Source organism: Sitophilus oryzae, unplaced genomic scaffold (assembly GCF_002938485.1).
Source record: "Sitophilus oryzae breed Bouriz unplaced genomic scaffold, Soryzae_2.0 scaffold_2007_pilon_pilon, whole genome shotgun sequence".
Taxonomy (NCBI): Eukaryota; Metazoa; Arthropoda; class Insecta; order Coleoptera; family Curculionidae; genus Sitophilus; species Sitophilus oryzae.
Genome location: NW_022146733.1, coordinates 71,061 through 93,342, shown reverse-complemented (window position 1 = coordinate 93,342; position 22,282 = coordinate 71,061). Strand labels below are relative to the sequence as shown.

Below are 22,282 nucleotides of genomic sequence, written 5' to 3'. Positions count from 1 at the left end.
TTGAATAAACAATAATTTTATTGCTGTTACAATACATTTTCAATTAAATAATTTAATTAATTAGCAGAAAAAATTAATTAATTTTATAAATAAATATGCTTTTCTTATTCGAATTCATATTTTCTGTTTTGAATTAAATTATTTAAGAAGTAAATAAACTGATTTAATACACACGAATAATTTATTTCTCTCTGTGTACTATACCGTTGGCGGTTGATCATGAACATTATATTGTACATAATAAAGAATTTTAGCAAATATTTTCTTTTTACCTTTTATGCCATTTATTTATTTAAAATAAAAAAAAATCATATTTATATTTTCTTTTATGACCAAAATACGGGCCCTTTCGGGACCCGGGCCCCCAAGCGGCCGCTTTTCCCGCTTTATGGCAAGCATTATCGCGACTATATAAAGAGGCAGCGCGGCGAATTTTTTGATGGTCCGCTAATCCACAGGAAGAAGAAATGCGTGAGAACAAAAGGAGAAAATTCTGATTCATAATATAAAGAGCAAAAGAAATACGTACGGAGAATTCCATCACCTTCACTCAGATCTTCTGGAAGACGAAAGAAAATAGACACCCGAAATAGATTTCGAAAATGACCGAAAACAGAGATAGTTTCTCTGCAGACCACAGCGCACTAGGGCACGCGAAGCGCGCCGAAGAGAATTTCCTCGCTTTGGATTCCAGGTCTGCAACAAACGTCGTTTCGGCGCGCGGCTGGCTCACCTGTTGTCTTGCGAGCAGTTGCTTCGCTTGAGTCAGCGGACGTGCATTATATAACACAAATTTAATCCGTTGCACGGTTTTTCGCCGCGCTTCGCCGCGCCGCGCTGCGCATAAGTGCGCGGTATGCTTAAACCGGCGCTGCGCGTAGCTGTAGGCAGCGGGACATTTTCCTTTGAAATAACCTGGATAGTTGACGGGCCATCTTCTGCTATCGCATGCACTAGGTGAGTTGTACTGACCTATAAAAAAGTTAAAAAAAGGTGGTTAATCATGTGTAAAATGTCTATTATAGTCTATTTTATAGTCTGACAGTACAGTAGGTCAGTGATAGTCGGTCGACCGAAACGTTGTGTAATGTTGAAAAAGAAACGGAATCGCGAAATTTTGTTTTGCAATTTTCGATACTAATAATTGTCTAACCCACGTCCAAAAACAAACACATTTCTTTTCTTTAATCGGTTAAATGATTCTTCTCTTTGATTATATCTGTTTTTAGACCAAAATATGTTTTTTCAAAACTATTAATAAATTACAATAAATAAAAAAAAAAAAAAACGGCGTTCCAGTTGGCTTGGAAATGACACACAATAGACATGATCCCTATATCTTGTTACAATATAAAATGACAGCGTCTTCATTTCGTAGCTATCGTGACGCTTTTTTTTCGATAATTTTTAATTGAAAAATAAAAAAAAAAAAAAAAAAAAAAAATCAAAAAAATGTCAATCAAACTTGTGGAAACATGTGATAGGCAATTATCGTATAATACTGTTATGATCATATATTAAAGAAGATATAGTTAAACTTGCCAGACGTAGTTTGATACTTAATCTCGATAAAACTGAATATTTGTCTCTCGATCTTAATGAATATGGAAATTAATTTTGTACCTCTGCAACAGTATGGTCGTTGTTAAATCTGTTACAGGCTGACTGACAGGCAATTGTTTGTCCTTGGTGATTTATTCGTAAATCGTTGGGACATTGGCTGTTAACATCCGCTAAGCAACCAGCTCTCTTGCAGTTATATCGGCCACCATCTCCACGTCCACCTACCGGTTCAATCTACAGAATGTCAATAAATTAGTATTGTTGAAGTTAAAGAAAATAATATTTAAATATTAAATAAACAAGGAGTTTCATACAAAAAATTGTTCCACTTAAAAAAAAATGAAATAAATTAAAAAAATTCTGTTTTTTTTTGTTATTTAAAAATTAAAACTTTAATTTTTATGAAAAATATTTTTTTTTTTTTTTATTTTTGATATTTACTTTGAGTTTGTTGATGACTGAATATTTTCTAATAACGTATTTTCAATTCTGTGACTTGCTGATTAATACAATTTATTATTATCTCATAGTCTTCGTAAATTGGAATCTTTTATATCATAATATACACAGGGTGAGTCTTAAATAAGTGCAAATATTTTAGGGTTTGTGTATTTCGGCTCCAGAAACAACTCCGATTGCGACTCCGTGTTTTTCGATTTTTTTTAATTTGTTATTTAGAAAAAGATGTTTTTTGAATTTTTTTTTGTATTTAAAAATAACAGATGTAAAAATAACAGTTGGTTCTCATAATCATATATTATTATATAAAATATATATTTTCTTTAATTTTCCAAAGTAAAATAACTCGGTTATTTTGGACTGATTTCAAAAACGATAAAGAGAAATATGTGTTTCTTCTGTCGTGATCTACTGGCCCCCCCTTAAAAAATACTTGTACTTATTGTAAGGCTCGCCCTGTATAATTTAGAGCGGATTAGAGCCACCCTAACTCCATAAAAAAATAAGATACTAAGAAAGGTGATTAAGAAATTATTCTCTTATTATTAAAATCTGGAGTGTTTTAATATTAGCTTTTTCTTGGTTTGTTTTATCATTTGTCAAATAACTACGTTTTGATTATTTTTAGGACATTCACCATTTCTTTATATAATCATAAGTCAAAATTTTGCAGTGTATAATACGGCAAAGAATTAGTAAAATACTCCCTACAGTGCTGTTGACATGGATTAAATAATGTAATGTACTTACAGGGCCTTCTTAATTGTTCAAAACATCAACAAGTGAGAGATATCGTAGTAATCTAGCCCAGCGTCTCCTTTCAATTTAATTTCCAATAGGGTAGCAGGAGGTACACCTCCTGCTCCTGCACATTCTACTCTATTTCCACAGTCACCGGTCATGCAATGCTTTGAATTAGGGTCACACCATGTCCTAGGCCAAAATCGCCCTGCCCAGTTGTCAGGAGCATTTACGGAAGTCTAATAAGAAAAATATATTATACGGCTGACAAATAGACAAATCTTTTATTTTTTTATTTTAATAATGATCGTTTGTCATTAAAAATGTCGTCATTGAATACGTTTTTTACATTAAAAAATGTCTACATTATAGGTAATGAATTTCTCAATTATTTTTTTTTATTTCTACAATTCATAGATTCAGTTTAATATACAGTTACATACTGATGTATTACCCGTTTTTATTATACAGGGTGTCCCAGAAATAAGTGCAAGTATTTTAACTATTAGTATAGTTCAACCCCAGAAACACGCCTATGAGTTTTCTTTTCGCGAAAAACAAGATTTAAAAATTCGAAATTTTTTGAAAAATTTTTTGGAATTTTTTTTAGTTTTTATTTAAAAAATATAATTTCGTGATAGTATGGCAACATAGATATTAGCTTAAATTTACAAGAAAGAAAATCCAGAAAAGGTTCAGTGGTTTTCAAAATTTTAGCAAAATATAATTTTTTTTGGATTTTCAAAGTAAAATAACTCCGTTATTTTGGGCTTATTTGAAAAACGATAAAGAGAAAATATGTTACTTTTATCGAGATCTGCCACCCCTTAAAATACTTTCCCTTATTTCTAGGACACCCTGTATAACCAGCAGACCCGGCTACGCGTTGCTGTGACTAAGTTCAGTGATGAGCAAGTACCCAGTGTATTGAAATTTGGGTAAATAGCTAAGTTTTTGCACACGGTAGGTATATACCCAAAGGTCAATAAATGGTATATCGAATTTGGGTAAATACCATTCTACACGGTATATACGCAGTCATACTCACGTTTTACAACAATTTTTAAAAAACAATTTGTTGTTAAATTATTGAATTATTAATATCGCTATTAAAAAGTAGGGGTTGATGGTAGAAGGGTGAAAATTTAGAGTTGTATGTATTTTTTAATGCCACATATTAAAAAAATACAATAAAAAAATTTGAGGTGGACCACCCTTATCACTTAGGTGTATAAAAAATAGATAACAACCTATTCTCGGACCTTCTAAATATACATATTAAATTTCATCAAAATCGGTCAAGGCGTTTGGGAAGTGGATGGTAAACTGTGACACGGAGAATTTTATATATTAGATATTTTATATTTACCGTTTGTCCTTGATTTAAGACGAATCCCCCATTGCGTAAATGTTCATGACCAGGGTTTCCTTGAATACCAACCCATACAGGACCACCCTCTCTATTAGTGATGTCAAATCTGACAGCGTTTACCATGGTGGTGCACAGAAATGCCCATAACATGAAATTTTTAACACCCATCGTATTTAGTTATTTGTTTGATCTTACAAATACACTGAACTACATTTTGATTAGGTGCTCTGTTTTTATAGTTTATTACATTTGCAGCTTACTTATCTTGTATTAAGACTCCTTAAGCATAATATGTAGTTGGATTATACCAAAAAACGTTTTAATTTATTTATATTTCACCATAGAGATTTGATATTTACAATTATTTGTTGTTAAAAGTTTGTGTTGAATAAAAGTATTAATTCTAAAATATTATTTTATATTACTGCACATAATTTTATGTTTTGTATTTTAAAGTGATTGGGATACTTAAGAAATTTGAAATTATAAATCCCTATCAGTGTATTATACAAAGATTGTTATTTATTGGTAAATAAGTGTGACAATTTGAATATATATATAACTTCGAAATTCCCGGTTATTAAATTTTGTATTTATAGAATATTAAGCAATTATTTTAGCAAAATATATCGGCGGATCAGAGGTTAGGGTTAGGATAAACAACATGTATCTCATTCGGAAAAACCAGAAAGTCTCCAGTTTTAAAAAGAAATGAAAATTAATCGTTTATTGACTTATTTATTTATATTACATTTATTGATAAAAATACTAAGGAAATAGTCTATCTATTTTTATATTCGTGCATTAGAGACGGGAGCCACGTCATGGAAACACCTTCTTTCGTCAATTTTGTTTGACGTTTCATTAGACAAATTTGAAATTGATTTTATATTTTAAGGTTTTGATATTTTGTGATTGTATGCGAAGTGGATAAATCTGGAAAACATTATGTCAGGATTCAGACTACAGTGAGATGTGAATCTTAGAAAGAGACTGTATGAAAAATAATAATTATATAATCAATTTTTCCCTAGTACATCTTAAGAGCAGTAAACAATATTTGTTTATGTATTAGGGGAATTCTAAGGGTGTCAATTACCAAGAGGCTATGGCCCGAGGGACAATGATTGCTCGAGGTTATTACCACTTTATAATTTCCGTGGTACATAGGTAATTTTATTCCTTACTGAATTTAGTATATTTTGTCCCATTTTAAAACGACACAAATGTTGTATTTATTAATCTTCCGGCATATTGGTATTAACGCTGCTGGTAGGAACATTGGTTGTTGCCAGTTTACTATTGTACTAAATGACCTGTTATATGATATTGTTATAAATTGACGTTGTGGTCAATCGAGTTCAGGTTTGCAAGCTGGTCAAAGTAAGGTTAAAGCTGAAGAAGCTTTGGAAGTCAGCCTTAATTGGGAAAAAAAAATTCCACAAAAAGTATTCACGGTGGCGTTTTTTTACAATAGACAAAAAATGTAGTAATTACTAGAGGGACCTTTTTACGAAACTTACTTTTTTTATCTATTAGTGCAATATTATACAGTGTCGCTGATATGTATGGAAACGGTCGATTATTGGGTAAAATATACGAGGTACCGGAAAAAGTTGAAAAAAAAACAAAACTCGATATTTCGGAAACCGTTGGATTTAGGTACATATGTATTACAATTTTTGCTTAAAATTGAAGGAAGAATTGAAATACCCAATAATCTACAGGTCTATTTAAGAAAATGAATCTTTATGACCGACCCTGTATACTTAAATTTATTACAGGATATTAGGCATTTAAAAACCCTATAACTTTTGCATTTAACTTTTTGCGGTACCTCGTATACTTACTGCTACTGCCCAATAATCGACTGTTTCCATACTTACATAATATACCGTATGATCAAAAAAAAACGGCGTCCAGTTGGCTTGGAAATGACGATCGATGACATTTCCCATATAATTTTACATATAAAATGACAGCGATCTTCATTTCATAGCCATCGTTGACGCCTTTTTTATTCGATCATACGGTATTATATAATTATAGCGACCCTATATACTTATTTTATGATAAATGGGAAAGATGAGAAATGAACGCTTAGGCACTTATTTATTTGTTTATTCACACAGACCATTTGCCAAATTTCAATTTTACATTATATGATTTTTGAGTTCGATTCTGTTGTTATGCACCAAACTGGATTCTATAATGCGAAGCTTTACAGGTAAAGAGACTCTTATGATCATCGTATGCGTAGCTGTAAGCGTCGGGACACTTGCCTTTGAAATAACCTGGATAGTTTACAGGCCATTTTCTGCTATCACATGTTTGAGCTGAATTGTACTGACCTGTAAAAGTTGAAAGTCAAAATATTGTTAATTAGTATTTTAATGCAACATATCTTAATATTCTATTTCTATAGCCTTTTGGAATTAGTAAACAACAGTGAGTTATGGCATAAAATATTTTGGATTGAAATTTTTTACAAAAATATAATCAAATATAAAGAATATTAAGTTAATTTTACCAAAGGTATTAACTATTTCGACAATATCCTTGATTAAATAATTTGTTAGTCTATAAGCATATCATATTGTAGACAATATTTACCTCTGCAGCAGTAATAATCCGTGTTAAACTTATTGCAAGCTGATTCACAAGCAATAGTTTGTCCCTGGTGGACAATTCGTAAGACATCGGGACATTGGGTGTTAACATCCGCTAAGCATCCTGCTCTCTTGCAGCTATACTGGCTACCATCTCCACTTCCACCTACTGGTTCAATCTACAAAATATTAGTAAATCAGTATTTGCTTTGAAAGTTAAATACAGTTATTCAATGATTTACTAATAGTTAAATGAATATATATTTTATTTACCCAACAGGACAAATCTAATCAGAGACCTAAATAATATAATAAAAATATCTGTAATATTATTTAGTCGAATGAATTAATACTATTAGCATAAATCATCAATAAACAAGGAGTCATTATTAAAAGATTGGTGTTGAGTTTTTTTTGTTGTTAAGTAAGTACTCCAAAAAGTATTTTTAAACAGTTGATTGACAGCACTAAATAATATAATGAATAAACTTACGAATGCTCTAATGTTAAATCCATCAACAAGAGAGATATCGTAGTAATCTAATCCAGCATCTCCTTTCAGTGTAATTTCTAACAGGGTTGCTGGAGGTACACCTCCTGCACCTGCGCATTCTAGTTTATTACCACAGTCACCAGTTAAGCAATGTTTTGAATTATAATCACACCATGTCCTAGGCCAAAACCGTCCTGCCCAGTTGTCGGGTGCATTTATGGAAGTCTAAGAAAAAATAAAAAAAATGTTATTTAGTTGTATAAAGTAGTTCGTATATATTTTTATACGAATATATTTTAGTTGTATACATTAGCAGTTAGTAGTTACTACCAATGGTGCAAAAAATATACCGTATGATCGAAATGGCGTCTAGTTGTCTTGGAAATGACAATCGATGACATCCTTTATATAATTTTACATATAAAATGAGACCGATCTTCATTTCATAGCCATTGCTGACGTTTTTTTCCGATCATATCGTATATCTTTTATAGTATTGGTAGTAGTAAATTTTTACTTAGTACGCTGATTTATACAGGGTGACAATTTGAAAACGAACAGTATTTAATATTGCCTCTACCGATGATAGTATGAAAATTTGGCAAAACACATATTTTTGCTTTACATATCAAGGGGGACAATTTTTGAGGCATTTGTTATCGTGTTACTTTCAAACCCTTGACCCCCAGGGCACCTACCCCTAAAATTTTAAATGGCAACCCCTATTTTTTTTACCATTTTTATGTTTCACCAAATTTTCATACTATCATCGGTAGAGGCAATATTAAATACTGTTCGTTTTCAAATTGTCACCCTGTATATTTTTTTTCCTTTGTGTTATTATATGGTAAACTTTAGGTTTTCTAAGTTATATTTAGAATTTTTTTTCAAAATCCATATTTAATAATAAGAAGGAATCTTACTCAACAGACTTTTCACTAGGTTTAGATCAAAAAGGAAGTAGGTATATTTCTTTCACAGCCCTATGATTTTAAGATGAAATTATTTGTTCAACAATAGAAGTATCTAGTATTAAAATAAGGAGAAGACACTGAAAACATCACACGATCAAATCTATTTTTCCAAGGCTCCTTGATTAAGTATTAGTATTTTTAACATAACCATGGCACTCTAGATTGATTTTTTTTACAAAGTTTTTTACAAAGAGACCTGGTTTATAAATCCAAAAGAGTCTTTTTGCTTCTTTTGGAGGAGTAATAAATGTTTTAAATTATTTAAACCAAAAATTAGAAAATTAAAAAAAGTATATGAATCATTCTTATATTAAGCAAAAAATAAGTATATTTCAGACATAAGTATCCTACACAGTAAAATATTTACCATTTAGACGATCTTTTTAAATAGAAGATAAGAAATAATATTTTCAAAACATTTTTTATTTATAATGGTACATTCTGTATAGATATAACTAATTTTTAGTTTTGTTTTTCTTATTTTTACATAAGTAATAATAAATTTATTTTATTGAAATTCCAATATCGATTTCTAAATTTACTGTCCGGATTTATTAAATCACCCTGTACCGTACAAACATTCAAAACATACTATCTATATTTTATTTAAAATTATTGTTCTTTTATAAATTTACGGTATATTGAAAAATATATCTAACTTTAACTCATTTTTTTAACTACAAACTTAAAAAGAGCTTAATTAAACAACGCTACTGATAATTAAAATAAACAAATAATAATTATTTCTAAAAAAACTGCATTTATATTCTGATAACAGTGCAAAATATCGAAGATATTTATAACTTTATTTAAATCATTAATAATTATAGAGTTATTGTAATTACCGATTGTCCTTGGTTTAAGATAAATCCTCCATTTCGTAAATGGGGATGACCAGGGTTTCCTTGAATACCGACCCATACTGGTCCACCTTCCTATTAGTTATGTCAAATGTGACAGCGTTTACCAAGGTGGTACACAGAAATTACATAATATGAAATTTATAATACCCAGCATATTATATTTATTATTTACTTTAGAAACAACTACTGAACTTCACGTTCAGGATCCTACATTTATAGTTTGTTACATTGCATTTAGCTTATCTACTATTAAGACTTCTAAAGCATTCCCATTTTTATTTATATTAAAAAGCTTTATTATTTATTAATATTTAGCCAAATTAAAATTAATACTGGTAGTTTATTTGCCTAAAAAATTACTTTTAATTGTAAGTTTGATAATAATATTTGGACTTTAATAACAACGTATCATATTATATACCTTGCTTTAAAGTGAATGGAATACTTAAACAATTTGAAATTATAATTTACTATCAGGTATATTTAACAAACATATTTTTCTACTTAAAAAGTGTGAAAAATTGAATATGTATAAGTCTATTAAATATATTATTATATTAAATAAGTTATAGATAATTTTTAATTTAAAATAAAGTCCCTAAAAGTTAATATAAAGTAAAAATTCAAAAGTAAATTTACCATAGGTTTTTTTTGTGCAAATAAAAGGAATATTCTTAATATTTAAATTGCAATTTTTATAGTAATATTCGTATTTATCAATATAAATAAAATATAACATTCATTATTTTGTCCAAAATTATTAAATTCATTATCTACTTCATGTGTTACGAATCCGGAATATTTAATTTAGATTTATGATAATTATTACCTGAGAAATAAGAATATTTATACTTAATTAGTTCTGATGAATTGTGTGGTATACAGCGTAACGCGGATTTTCTTTGTGGTTGAATTCTTTTAAAACAGTAATACGTTAGTATTTTTTATTTTTAACCACTTCTCGAATTTCGTAAATTATTTATTAAGTTCGACAAGTTTCAGTCAAAAATCCTACAAAAATTAAATTACAAATAAAATAATTATATTTTGTTATATACAGTGGGATATTGTTTTATAGTAGATTTATACTGTCTCAAGAAGATCATGATGTCATGATCTATTTAGTGGTTTTAAAAAGATAAATTTTCTGCACTTTTTAAGTTCTAAAATATTTAAATACCTAACGCATTATATCTAGATTTGACTCATCCTTCATACAATGCAATTTAGAAATTATTAGCATTATTTAGCATGTTATTAGCATAGCAGAGCATTATCTAGCATTCCATTTTGATAAAGTCAAATAATAAAGCACTTAACAATTAATTATTAATCATTTGTTCTTTTCTAACTTATATCATTAATATTGCTTTAAATTGTATAAAATGTTAAAATTAAAAAGATTATACAGTAAAAAACCCCTCCAGAATAGATAATAACATTATATGCTTGCTTCATCCACGTTACCGTAGATGGAGCCAAGAAGGCTTAGGTAGGGTATATATAAATTAATCTACGGTAACGTGGATGAAGCAAGTATGTTTGTCCAGTAGGACGCTGGTTTTAATTTTGGCGGTACGATCTGTGATTGTCACAGCTGCCGCTACATGGCGTAGAGCGTCTAGCACTCTCGCCATAGTAGTACGTTTTGTACTCAAATGCTATTCTCTGCTTTTCGTTGGTCAGACCGAGGTCTTCGTTGGTCAGATCCGAAACCGGTCGTCGAATGGCTGTTCCCTTCGGTCTGATGACCTTAATGCAGAGAATAAACATATATGTAGTGTTTTTTGGCCCCTTTTTCCGCTACTCGTATTTTGTTTATTAATAACATTATAGTTTTTCTGAAACATAAAGCGTATATCGTGAATGTTTGAATTAACCTGTATATTTATAAAACTACTTTAAAATATATACCATTATTGCCAGCATATTTTACGAAACATTATTTTAAGAGACATTGAAAATATCATATAGAAAACCTAATTCGAAGCTTTTGTGGACTACTAAGTCAACTGTATATTCCAGTTATGACCCACAAAGAAAGGAAATGCATTTTCTACGAAAACTTGAAGGGATAGGTAAAAAATGGTATAATACAATTTGATAGACAATTAAATTGTGCATGTGCTTCTCCTAAAATATACAGGGTGTTTCATTTAAATTAAACAAGTTATTGTCGTTTAAAGCTACAAATTATTTAAAATAAATTTTTAGACACTCTGTATGAGGTAGTATTATTTTTATTATGGCAACACAATAACTGATTAATAAATAAACTTCAGTAAATATTTAGTATTAAAAACTTTGATAACCTTGGAGAAATGAAGCCTTAAAATTATTACTGCAATTTCACAAAATTGAAGATATTTCAAAAACGGTAAGGTTTAAGTGTAATAAACCTTAATCAAATTTACCTTTATTTTAATCGTAGAAACTAAAAATGTATTAATATACAGGGTGTTTTATTTAAAAAAATGCAACTTTGATATTTTTTATTTATTTGGGACACTCTGTATCTTGTAAAAATATTTTTAAATTGTAGCTAAAAAGTCTAATCGTTTAGCAACAATACCGTGTCGTATGTGGTGAACAACCCTGTAGATAAGGTATATACAGGAGTTTTTACAATCCTGTTCATTCCGAATTTAAAGTTTTAATATATGTAAATTTTTTGAAGTCTTCATTAATGATAACGTCCAGATTTAACAAGTAGACAAATTTAAATACCTGGGTGCTACTTTCAACAACGAGGGTTTGGGCAAAGAAGAAATACAAACCCGAAATCAGAAGAGCAAACAAGTTATTGGATGTCTTAACAGCCTCTGGTGGGACCGAAACTTATCTGCAACAACTAAAAAGAGACTTGGAAGAACATTGGTGGAGTCTTTGCTATGGTTCAGAGCTGTGGACTCTGAGTGCAGACGTGAAGCGCAAAATCCAAGTTGTTGAAATGGACTACCTTAGAAGAAGTGCAGGTATATCTAGGATGGAAAAAAAGACAAATATCGAGGTCAGGCGTATCATGAATGCATCGGAGGAGACAGTACTGGATCGAATCGAAAAATCCAGCTTAAAATGGTTTGGACATGTTTTGCGTATGCCGGAGAACAGGTGGCCAAAAAGAGTTTTTCAATGGGCTCCCCAGGGCAGAAGAAAGAGAGGTAGACCTAGAAAATCCTGGAATGGAACGGTTACGGAAGCAATGGAAGCTCGTAACCTAGAAGCTGATGACGCTCTAAATCGAGATGTATGACGTAGGGTAACGGGAAGGCAGCAATAGGCTGTAGTTGGAAATGAGTATTAAATACTTAAACCAAATCCCGTTTATATATATAATATATGTAAATACCAATCTGAGTGTTTCAGATTAAAAAAAGTGCTGGGTATTGGACAACAATTTTTTAAGTAAAAGTGCTTCAAAATAGAGTTCTAAAAAACTGAGAATTAAAACTCCAATTGGGTTTGTTTTTCGGCTCTGGGGTGTCAATTCCTGTGACATTTTGAAACTTATTACTAGTATCACATATTGCAATCAATAGATCAGAAATAAACTTTATTTATTTTTCAATTACATTATATGATTTTTTACTTTGATTATGTTGTTATGCACCAAACTGGATTCTATAATGCGAAGCTTTACAGGTAAAGAGACTCTTATGATCATCGTATGCGTAGCTGTAAGCGTCGGGACACTTGCCTTTGAAATAAGCTGGATAGTTTTTGGGCCATTTTTTACTATCACATGTCTTAACTGAGTTGTATTTGCCTGTAAAAAATGCATGTTAAAACCGTAATTCATTTTAAATATAACGTATTTTAATAGCCAATTTACGTATTTTGACGTAACTTTTCTGTTTCAGAATTTCAATTTACATTACCATTGCTACCAGAATTTGTAAAATTTTGACAGCTTTCTTGATAGAATGCGAAATATTTTATATTTTGGAAGCATTCAATATTTTAAATAAACTTTACCTCTACAGCAGTATGCGTCAGTATTAAACTTATTGCAAGCCGAATTACAAGCAATAGTTTTTCCTTGGTGTGTAACTCGTAACTCTTTGGGACATCCACTATTAATATCAGCTAAGCAACCAGCTCGCTTGCAGCTATATTTGCTACCATCTCCTTTTCCACCCACAGGTTCAATCTACAAAATATTAAGAAAATCTATTGAGCAGTTAACAATTCTGGATTAATATTAAAATATGTATAATAGATAGTAAAACCAACCGTTATAGTTAAATAGTTTAGGTTCTTAGTAGGTATACTTTAATTTTAGTTAGGTCGTACTCTTATGGAAAAGGCTACAAAAGTGGAATTACTGAAATACTTTTTTGTTTTTTCTGTTGCTTAGTTAGGATGAGTCAATCACTTTTTTTTGTATGCGAACATTTTTTGAAAACGGTTTGGTCTCTTTCTTTCATTGAACCACTTTAATTAATGGTTACATATTTTTTTAATGAAAGATCTCGAAATTTATCGATTTCGTAAGTTTTTAATACTTATTGATATTGGGACTTCGAAAGTAATAAAAGTATTTCAATAATTCCACCTGTATGTGGGCTAGCCTCCAGATTATTACAATAAAATTACTGTTGATTTTTAGTTGTTTCCTAATGAACATGGTTAACCAAAATTTGTTTTTAGAGGAAAGATATAATATTTCTTCGCCATTTTAAATGTTGTTCTGTCATTTCAATTCGTACTTAATTTTAAAGGCGTCATATTATTGGTGTTTTTTAGGGAAGTTTAATTTTTTTAAAACACAATCTTGGAAATTATCATGAAATGAATCTTATTATAGAGGAATTTATTTTTATTTATTTTATACCTATAAACTAATTTAAAAATAAATAACCTATTAAACAGAGACATGTAATTAATGTACTTACGAATCCTCTAACGTTAAATCCATCAACCAGGGAGATATCGTAGTAATCCTTTCCAGCGTCACCTTTCAATGTAATTTCTAAGAGAGTAACGGGAGGCACGCCTCCTGCTCCAGCACATTGCAGTTTGTTTCCACAGTCACCAGTTAAGCAATGCTTTGTTCTTGAATCGCACCATGTCCTAGCCCAGAAACGTCCTGCCCAGTTATCGGGTGCGTTTATGGAAGTCTAGAAAGAAGTTTTTTTTTGTGGTATAAAAGAGCATTCAAATACAGAAATAAAAATAAGGAAATAAATAAACAAGTCAATAAGAAAAAATGTTCTTAAAACCAGTTATAAGTTAAGTCTGTAGGTTCAGATCACAATACATCGAAAAGTTTAATAGATATAAATTTAAAAATATACTCTATGGTGTATACAGTATGTCCTCGGATGTTTTTTTGAATTTGTTTCTTAACAACAAGACGCAAAAACTTATTTATTATTGACATTTTGAGAAAAATGCATTCTTCATAAAAAAAAATTGTTTGTTCTAAAATGGTTTAATCTCGTTTATACTTTTCTAAATTTTCACAATTCGGGGACATACTGTATAGTTCAATTTTCTAGATATATAAGTAACTTTTTGATTTGAATTTTTGGAAGATCTGAGAAAACATCTTTTTTTTCAGGTTTATTTTTTCAATTTATATGTGACAGGAAAAATATACTAAATTAGAAATTGTTAACTTTTAGATTAACAAACGTAGAAGAAATATTATAATTAAGTTTGATTAATAATTTAAGTTTTGGAGCTTCCCTGAGAATGTATACAGTATTAGTTAGCATTTTAGTTTCTCTCACTTCTAAGAGTTTTGAATTAGATGATTCAATAAAATAACAAATTATAACTTTTAGTAACGTGTATTAATGTATATTACTAATGACTACGCTTAAGGACAGACACACTTATTAGTTGTATTAAACTATATTCTCCATGAAATTACTTTGTTTCATCAATAAATAAAAATTAATGGGTTAAATCTCTAAATTATCTATTTACATCTGACCTCAAACCAAGAATAAAATTTACTCAAAAACTATATTCTCCTTTACATAGGCATTTTATATTAGAAGTGTATCAGATATATGTATGTACCGTATGATCGAAAAAAAACCGGCGTCCAGTTGGCTTAGAAATGACGATCGATGACATTTCCTGTATAATTTTATATATGAAATGACAGCGATCTTCATTTCATAGCCATCGCTGACGCCGTTTTTATTCGATCATACGGTATTTGTTTTCTAAATTCTACTACACAAGCCTTTTCTGTTTAGTAGTTTTATGGAAATTTGATAAAAAACATATGTATAAACACTATTTTTAACTTTTCTTTTTCGAATTTAAATATCTTATTTATTTTGTCTTGAAAACCATTAAAATGATATTATAATTATTATATGTTTATAAAAACATTTTTAGTTGACACCTATACATATTTATTAATCTTTTTACTTAGTAAATTTTAATTTTCATTAGATAAATAATTATATGTATTATCATATTTATAATTACCGATTGCCCTTTATTTAATATGAATCCTCCATTACGTAAATGAGGATGACCTGGGTTTCCTTGAATACCGACCCATACTGGACCACCTTCTTTATTGAGGATGTCAAATTTGACAGCGTTTGCCAACTGGCTGCACAAAAATGTGGCTAATATAAACTTTAAAAAACTCATTGTATTTATTGTCTTATTAAGTAATTGACTTTTCAAATACAACTGTACTACCCTTTAAGTAATTAATATATTTATATAGCATTTTACCTTGCATTTTACTTATCTAAATTATTAAGACTCCTAAAGCCTTTGACCTTTTGCCCAAGTACAAAAAGCTCTTATATTTATTTGTAATAGATCATATACACTTGACATTGTTAATAATCTATTCTTGATCATTTGTATTGAAATGGATGGTTATGGTACCATTTCTTTTTTAATTAATACATATATTGTTATTTTTTTATTTTAAAACTGTGTGGAGTACTTAATATATTTTAAATTATAATAAAATAAACATAATATATTACTATTAAACAGCAAGGCGTGAAGCATTTAATATATTAATATATGTATATTAATTATTATTTTGTACAATTTAGATTATACATATCTTTAATATATCCCAGTTTATTATAATTCAAAAGTATATTTATCGCAAATAAAGTATCAGTTTAGGTTTTGTCTCGGGTTTTGTATATTAAAAGAAAGATACATGTATAATAAGTACTTAAATGATAATTTTAGTTTAATACTCAGAAATATAGTTGAATGAAGATGATCATTATAAAACATATTTGACATTTCACAAAAAAATGTTTTTGATGTTTGCATGACAATCAAAACTCTTTATTTATTTGAGGGGTCATATAACGATGGTAAAGAAAAATAATTTGTTTAAATAAAATATCCTTTAAAGTGGTAATTTTGCTGATTTTTTAATTGTTTATCAAATGGGCAAAATTCTGCGGATTTGTAAAAGCTGTTACAAGAGTGGTCACCAAACGGTAGATGACCAACAAATCTCTAGAATGGCGAAGAAGAAATTCACCAGGAAAAAAGTTCACACAGATAATTTGTCAAAATTTACGCCAGGTTGATAAAGAAAGACAGGATGACTGCAAAGCTGTAGCCTACTAACAGGATATTGTACTATCTAACAGTACCCTACCGCAGTATCCTTCAGGCAGAAATCTACGCCATCGAAAGATATGCGTACAATTTATCTTAAATATGAACTAATGGAAATGGAAAATAGCCATCGTATTCTTAAAATATGTTGTTTTATATCTTTTTTGAATATTGATCAAGATAACTTCTGCCTTTATCAATTTATCTTCTAGTTCTTTCCAAATTTCTACCGATATTTCGACCTGTAGGAAGTATTTTACACTTTGACAATAGATAATACTAATTTCATTCTCGACTTAAGACTATTTCCGAACAGTTGTGTATTCCGTAAGGAGTAAAAATTATACTATTTTTGACGAGATTGTACGGTTGACGGACTAGCGTCAACAGGGAGGCACAAAAGTACATTTTTACTCCGAGTAGAATATACTGTATTTTTTCAAACATTACAAATAATTTTTTAATCAATTTCAAACGTTGCAAATAATATAAAAAGTAATACCTTGTAAGTAATCGAGTAACAATTTGTTCATTCGTTGAATTTGACGTTGATTGTTGATTTTTGTACGTTTATGCTTTGGCGTAAAAGTGCCTTATTTTTATGCCTAGGCATTGAAATGACAAAAATTAATACTCTTGTGACATTTGAAAAAAGAAGTCCTTTTGATCTGAAGCTCGATCTGAAGCGAGCGACTTTTTTTGGGGAATATATTGGTGACCGATGCGGGAAAATGACACGCGCCGTAGAATTGTTAATGTTATCATTATCGAGCAGAGTTATGAAGATTTAGCCATTCAGGATGGGACTTTAATTGGAATTATGTCCTAATTATTTGGAAATCCAATTTAAATAAGGTTTTCAATTAAAATTAAAAAAAAATCTGATTTAAATAAAAAAAATCAGATTTTTTATTTTTTTTAAAATCATGATTTTTTCCAACCCTGATTAATTTTAATTACCTGTGGGAGCACGCGTTTTTCACGTGTAATTTACGTGAAAAATGAAATACTAAACTGTTTTCTTACTGAGACAAAGGTGTGTTCCATTAAGATCCATTAAGTAATTTGTTCTCTCACACATTTAACCCATTACTTAAAAATGAAGACGTATTGATTTGAACCTGTTTATTTCAGGAGCGATATTTTCAGAATAACAATGGCTATAAACTATGAATATGATATCTTTGACAGTTATATGGAGAATATATTAAGTTCCTATTTTAAAATGATTTTTATCATGCTTATAGGTAAATATCGCAATAAATGTAAGAAAAATTAAATTTGAAAGATAAGTATTTGAAAGATATGTGTATATTCTCTCTATGCTATGCATAACAATAATTCAAAATTATAAATACATACTATCACTCAATCCAATTAGTTCTTATTATCATAAATTTAAACCAGCTGATAGTCCAGCATAGTTAAGAATAATTTTAAATAATAAAAAAGTATTTTTTTTATCTAAATTTAATTGTTCGTCAGTATTATTACTTCCTATTAGGGTCCTCATTTATCCATTATCTTATCTAGTTTAATTATAAAGATATATTGTGTAAAATCCCAAAGTCTTTTAATATGATATTAAAATATATCAATAATTGCTGTTAATTATATACGATTAAAATATTATTTATATTTTCGAAGCATAATATAAATAACTATTTTAAGATAATTCATAAACGTTTGCTGCTGTAAATAACACCTAATAATATACAGTGTGGTCCTAATTGTGCTCGGGACACTTTGGCATGATATTCTGCAGCATTTCAGGTATTTTTTTACGTAAAAATGTATATTGGTAAAATCCCTACGACCAACCGTTCCCTTTCAAAAATATTTTGAATGGAAATTATCAATAACATTTTTTTTTCAGCAATATCTCATGGGTTCTTTAGTTATAAATATTTTGTTCCGCAGACTCTACGGTTAGTAGTTTCCGAGATACAGACGAGAGCTATTCTTAGTGGGACACATTGTACATATTCTAGTACATTTTTTCTGATTTCAAAAATGTATCACACATCGATGCGCGAGAAATGATGACATCTTGATCTTTGAAACTTTGAGTCACAATAAGCAAGACGAGGACTAGCGTTACATTCGCAAGACAAAGACCAAGACAGACCAGCGCAAGACTCTTGCACTTTTTAATGGAAGAAATACTGATTCAATATATTTTGCAAAATAAAAATTTATGTCAGACAAATATTATACTAAATTCTTTCTTTGAAGTTCTATTTGGAATAAATTAGACATAAAGAAATCTATTTAGCAATGCAAGACATGCAAGAGTGATGCAGTAAGGCCAAAACCAAGACTCCATTTGTGGTCTTATATTTGTTCATCACTAATTACAAATGACTCTTTTTTTAATAGTTTTGTATGAATTTTATAACTATTAGGCGACCATACCAACAGGTATGGTAGGCTATTAAGATCGGCAACAAAAAATAATTTTACTCAAAATAATTTCATGGTGTCTGTCTGTCTGTCTGTCCGTCTGTAACACGTTAACTCAAAAACCGCTAAACCGATTTTAACCAAATTTGGCACAAAAATAATGTGGCACCCGAGAATATGGCCATTAGTTTTTTGTGGGGGTGGGGGGTTGGTACGGGGGTATGGGAGGGGGTTAAAAATTTTAAAAAATCGTAACTCCAAAATTACAGTAGCTAGCGAAACGCGGTTTTCAATTTAAGATTAGGATTTTTTTTTAAATTTTAAATATTAATATTTTTTTATATTATATTGCTGCGTATAATTTATAAATGTTTTCAACTTATGAAATTTTAATGCTACTTCTTCCATATGCATTTAATTGATGTCTGTTGTAAATATATTGTTACGATTATGAACATTTTAACTAAAACGTTGAGTTTACATTGTGTTGTGCATTTCGATAACGAGCAAAACATTTTAGTTTATTTATCTCTGCGTAGGTCTATTATTATAATTGCATATGCATTTTAAATATTTATGGTAGTTCTTTATTTTTTTTAAATATGTGTTGTTTTAGTGCGTCGTTAAAGTTTTAATTGGTAATTATTTTAGCATGGAAAAGTCTGGTAAGGTAAATAAATAATATTGTTCCGATAATTTTCGTTAATGGGTTAAAAGGCTCGGCAAACAACTGATATCAAACATACAAATGTATTTTACGAATTATACAGGGTCCAAATAACTATGCACAAAAAATTATTGAGGTAATTGAATTTTGAAAAATAAAGTTGGTTTTTCCAACCATAAATGGATGATAAAACACTATTATTTTTTTCAGCCGGTCCTGGAACAGATTTGTGTGGTCACAGATTAACGTAGCTAACCTAGCTTTTCCAACTTCTTCCCCATATCCAAATCTTTGGCCATAAATCTATCCGTTGTGACGATATGGAATGTCTAGGGGGAGATACAGTCTTGGAAATCGTTTGATAAAAAGTACATGTGTTTTTTTTCTACTATTTGTACATTATTTTCTCGCTCTTTTTTTTAAACATTTATAATATATTTTAGATCATAATAATGATCGTCTTTAGTAAGGTATAACTTGTATCTACTAAGTACTAAGGTACAATCTAAAATATTACTTTTTTAATGTGAAAATTGTATTGAGTGTAATATGACTTAAATATATAGTAGCTGAATTTCTATTTTTCTGAGATAGAACTGTTATATAGGGCAACGGCCCAGCTACGTGGAAACACCGGTTCCCATTATAACACCGAAGTTAAGCGACGTAAGGCGATGCTAGTGGATGGACGGGTGACCGGTTCGAAACTTTGCATCGTGCTGTTGTCCAAAAGGGAAAAGTGTAAAATCTATTGATACACACTGCTCATTCACGCCGGTTCAAGGCCGGATGAGATCGGATATCTCGTGAGTAAGAGTTAATTTAGACACTTCCTAAGTCGGTAGGCCATTGACCATGATATGGCCGAGGACCGCGGTTCGGATTCCGCGTAAACAAGTAGGTCCCGTCCAGTTTAGCCATTGCAGCAGAAAGGAGACGTTAACTTGAACCTCAAAAAAAAACTGTTATATAATAAAAAAATATATTCTTTATACGATCAAATTAATTATTAAGATCAAATTACTAAATGTGAAGTATTTTTATTAAAGATTTTATTAAATTTATTTTTTCATGTATGATGGAACTGCGATATTAGAAAAAGAATATACAAATAAAAAAGATAGATGACAACAATAGTAAAACACATGAGTACAAATGAAGGAGAATATGAAAGGGGGCCTCAGGGCCGAGGTCTCCCTTGGATTGATGGGAATATTAATATAATATGGATATTATTACGAAAACTGTTTATTTTAATTTATTTAATTTTAATTAAAACTGTTAATTTTAAAATGATAGGTAACTCATACTTCTCCAGTAAGACGCATGCAGGCAAATGTGTTTTTTGAAATAGTGTTTCATGTGTATTTAGTAATATAAATATTCTCAATTGATTTTTATCAAAATTTACTGCAACATAATTTATCTAATCTTTTTAGTGATGATTGAAAATCATTATTATTAAACAAAATATAAACATAGAAATAATAATCTTATATTTGCTTGTATTATTGAATATAAACTAGCTAACTGAAATTGAAATAAATATGAAAATTATTACCAATGTTTATGTTATAAATGTAATACTAATAAAGCTAGAATTGAAGCATAAAACAAAAAAATATAATTTAAAAGCAAAAAAGATATAATAAGTTTGTTTCAGTTAAATTAGAATACTGAGCGTTGTTTCATATTTGTTGCGATTTTTATAGAAAACAAAAAATCGAACTTACCATGTTCAAAATTATTAATATGTCTAAATTATTTGGTTTAATATTTTCTAAACTATTTGTTTTTTTATTGTTTCAATATTATTTTAAGTAAAAATATTAATTTATCTACAGAGAGTAACCAGTGAGTCGTCATTGCCATCTCGATGAAGGCAATCACAAACAACCTTGATATGTTTATATATTTGCCTAGTACACCCTTTAAATTCTGCCGTTCGGATATAGAGCCAAAAAAAAGCTAAAGCTATTAGCTCCCCTGCTTTTTGTCACATAATTCTTGGGCCAATTTAATACTTTAAATTTATAAAGTAATCACATGAAATTCTTTTTTTTTGTTATTCAACATGCTGACTTGGTTTCACATAAATTATTCTATAACGTGGAAATGATAACCTAATTTCATTTGTTGTTAACTTATTGCCGAAAAATATAAATATTCAGCACAATAGAATTATTACAATTATAGGAATATTATGAGTTTTAATAAAAACTAATCTACGTTAAGAAAGGAGACCCATCGAAGAATAATCAGCCATAGAGACCCGTATAAAGACCCTAACGAAGCACAATTCGTGGATTTAATGAAATTATAGAGCTTTTGCGATGGACTTTGTAGCCAATTGGAAGTTTGTTACACGGTATTGAAATTGCGTCGTACGGACTGTCCACATGACGTCCAAGTTGAAAATTTCGATGTTTAAATGCTGCTGCGCTGCTCGTTCTCGAGAGTTGATTGCGGTTTTCTGGTTTGGAGGAGCGTGCATTTTAGGACATATGAAATGCAGCCAATTATACGTTTAAAAGTTTGGGAAATGAAATATAAGTAGATATGCAGT

At 29.7% G+C, this 22,282-nt stretch overlaps 3 protein-coding genes across 3 annotated transcripts; all 3 read right to left on the bottom strand.

Annotated features, from left to right (window-relative positions):
* Nucleotides 1–550: 550 nt before the first annotated feature.
* LOC115883979 (pathogenesis-related protein 5-like) lies at nt 551–4,337 on the bottom strand. Its single transcript, XM_030902398.1, has 3 exons — nt 4,133–4,337; nt 2,803–3,002; nt 551–998 (listed from the first exon to the last, which is right to left on the bottom strand). Exons 1-3 carry the CDS (start codon nt 4,301–4,303, stop codon nt 551–553), a joined length of 819 nt encoding a protein of 272 aa, XP_030758258.1. The 5' UTR covers nt 4,304–4,337.
* Nucleotides 4,338–6,234: 1,897 nt separating this feature from the next.
* On the bottom strand, nt 6,235–9,190 carry LOC115883977 (pathogenesis-related protein 5-like; the record flags this gene model as incomplete). The annotated part of the gene is given in 5 exon segments (XM_030902397.1): nt 6,235–6,486; nt 6,749–6,923; nt 7,238–7,462; nt 9,057–9,148; nt 9,151–9,190. Coding segments are annotated over 5 exon segments (696 nt in total), but the record flags the coding sequence as incomplete, so codon positions are not given.
* A 3,420-nt stretch (nt 9,191–12,610) lies between these two features.
* LOC115883976 (pathogenesis-related protein 5-like) lies at nt 12,611–15,747 on the bottom strand. The gene is made up of 4 exons (XM_030902396.1): nt 15,525–15,747; nt 13,970–14,194; nt 13,050–13,224; nt 12,611–12,840 (listed from the first exon to the last, which is right to left on the bottom strand). Exons 1-4 carry the CDS (start codon nt 15,693–15,695, stop codon nt 12,677–12,679), a joined length of 735 nt encoding a protein of 244 aa, XP_030758256.1. The 5' UTR covers nt 15,696–15,747; the 3' UTR covers nt 12,611–12,676.
* Nucleotides 15,748–22,282: the final 6,535 nt, after the last annotated feature.

Coding starts and splice junctions, on each gene's coding strand:
- LOC115883979 (XM_030902398.1), bottom strand. CDS start 4,303: ATGGGTGTTAAAAATTTCATGTTATGGGCATTTCTGTGCACCACCATG. Junction 3,003..4,132: donor TCTTAAATCAAGGACAAACG/GTAAATATAAAA, acceptor TTTTCTTATTAG/ACTTCCGTAAATGCTCCTGA. Junction 999..2,802: donor TACTACGATATCTCTCACTT/GTTGATGTTTTG, acceptor TACACATGATTA/ACCACCTTTTTTTAACTTTT.
- LOC115883976 (XM_030902396.1), bottom strand. CDS start 15,695: ATGAGTTTTTTAAAGTTTATATTAGCCACATTTTTGTGCAGCCAGTTG. Junction 14,195..15,524: donor TATTAAATAAAGGGCAATCG/GTAATTATAAAT, acceptor ACTTCTTTCTAG/ACTTCCATAAACGCACCCGA. Junction 12,841..13,049: donor TGACGCATACTGCTGTAGAG/GTAAAGTTTATT, acceptor CATTTTTTACAG/GCAAATACAACTCAGTTAAG.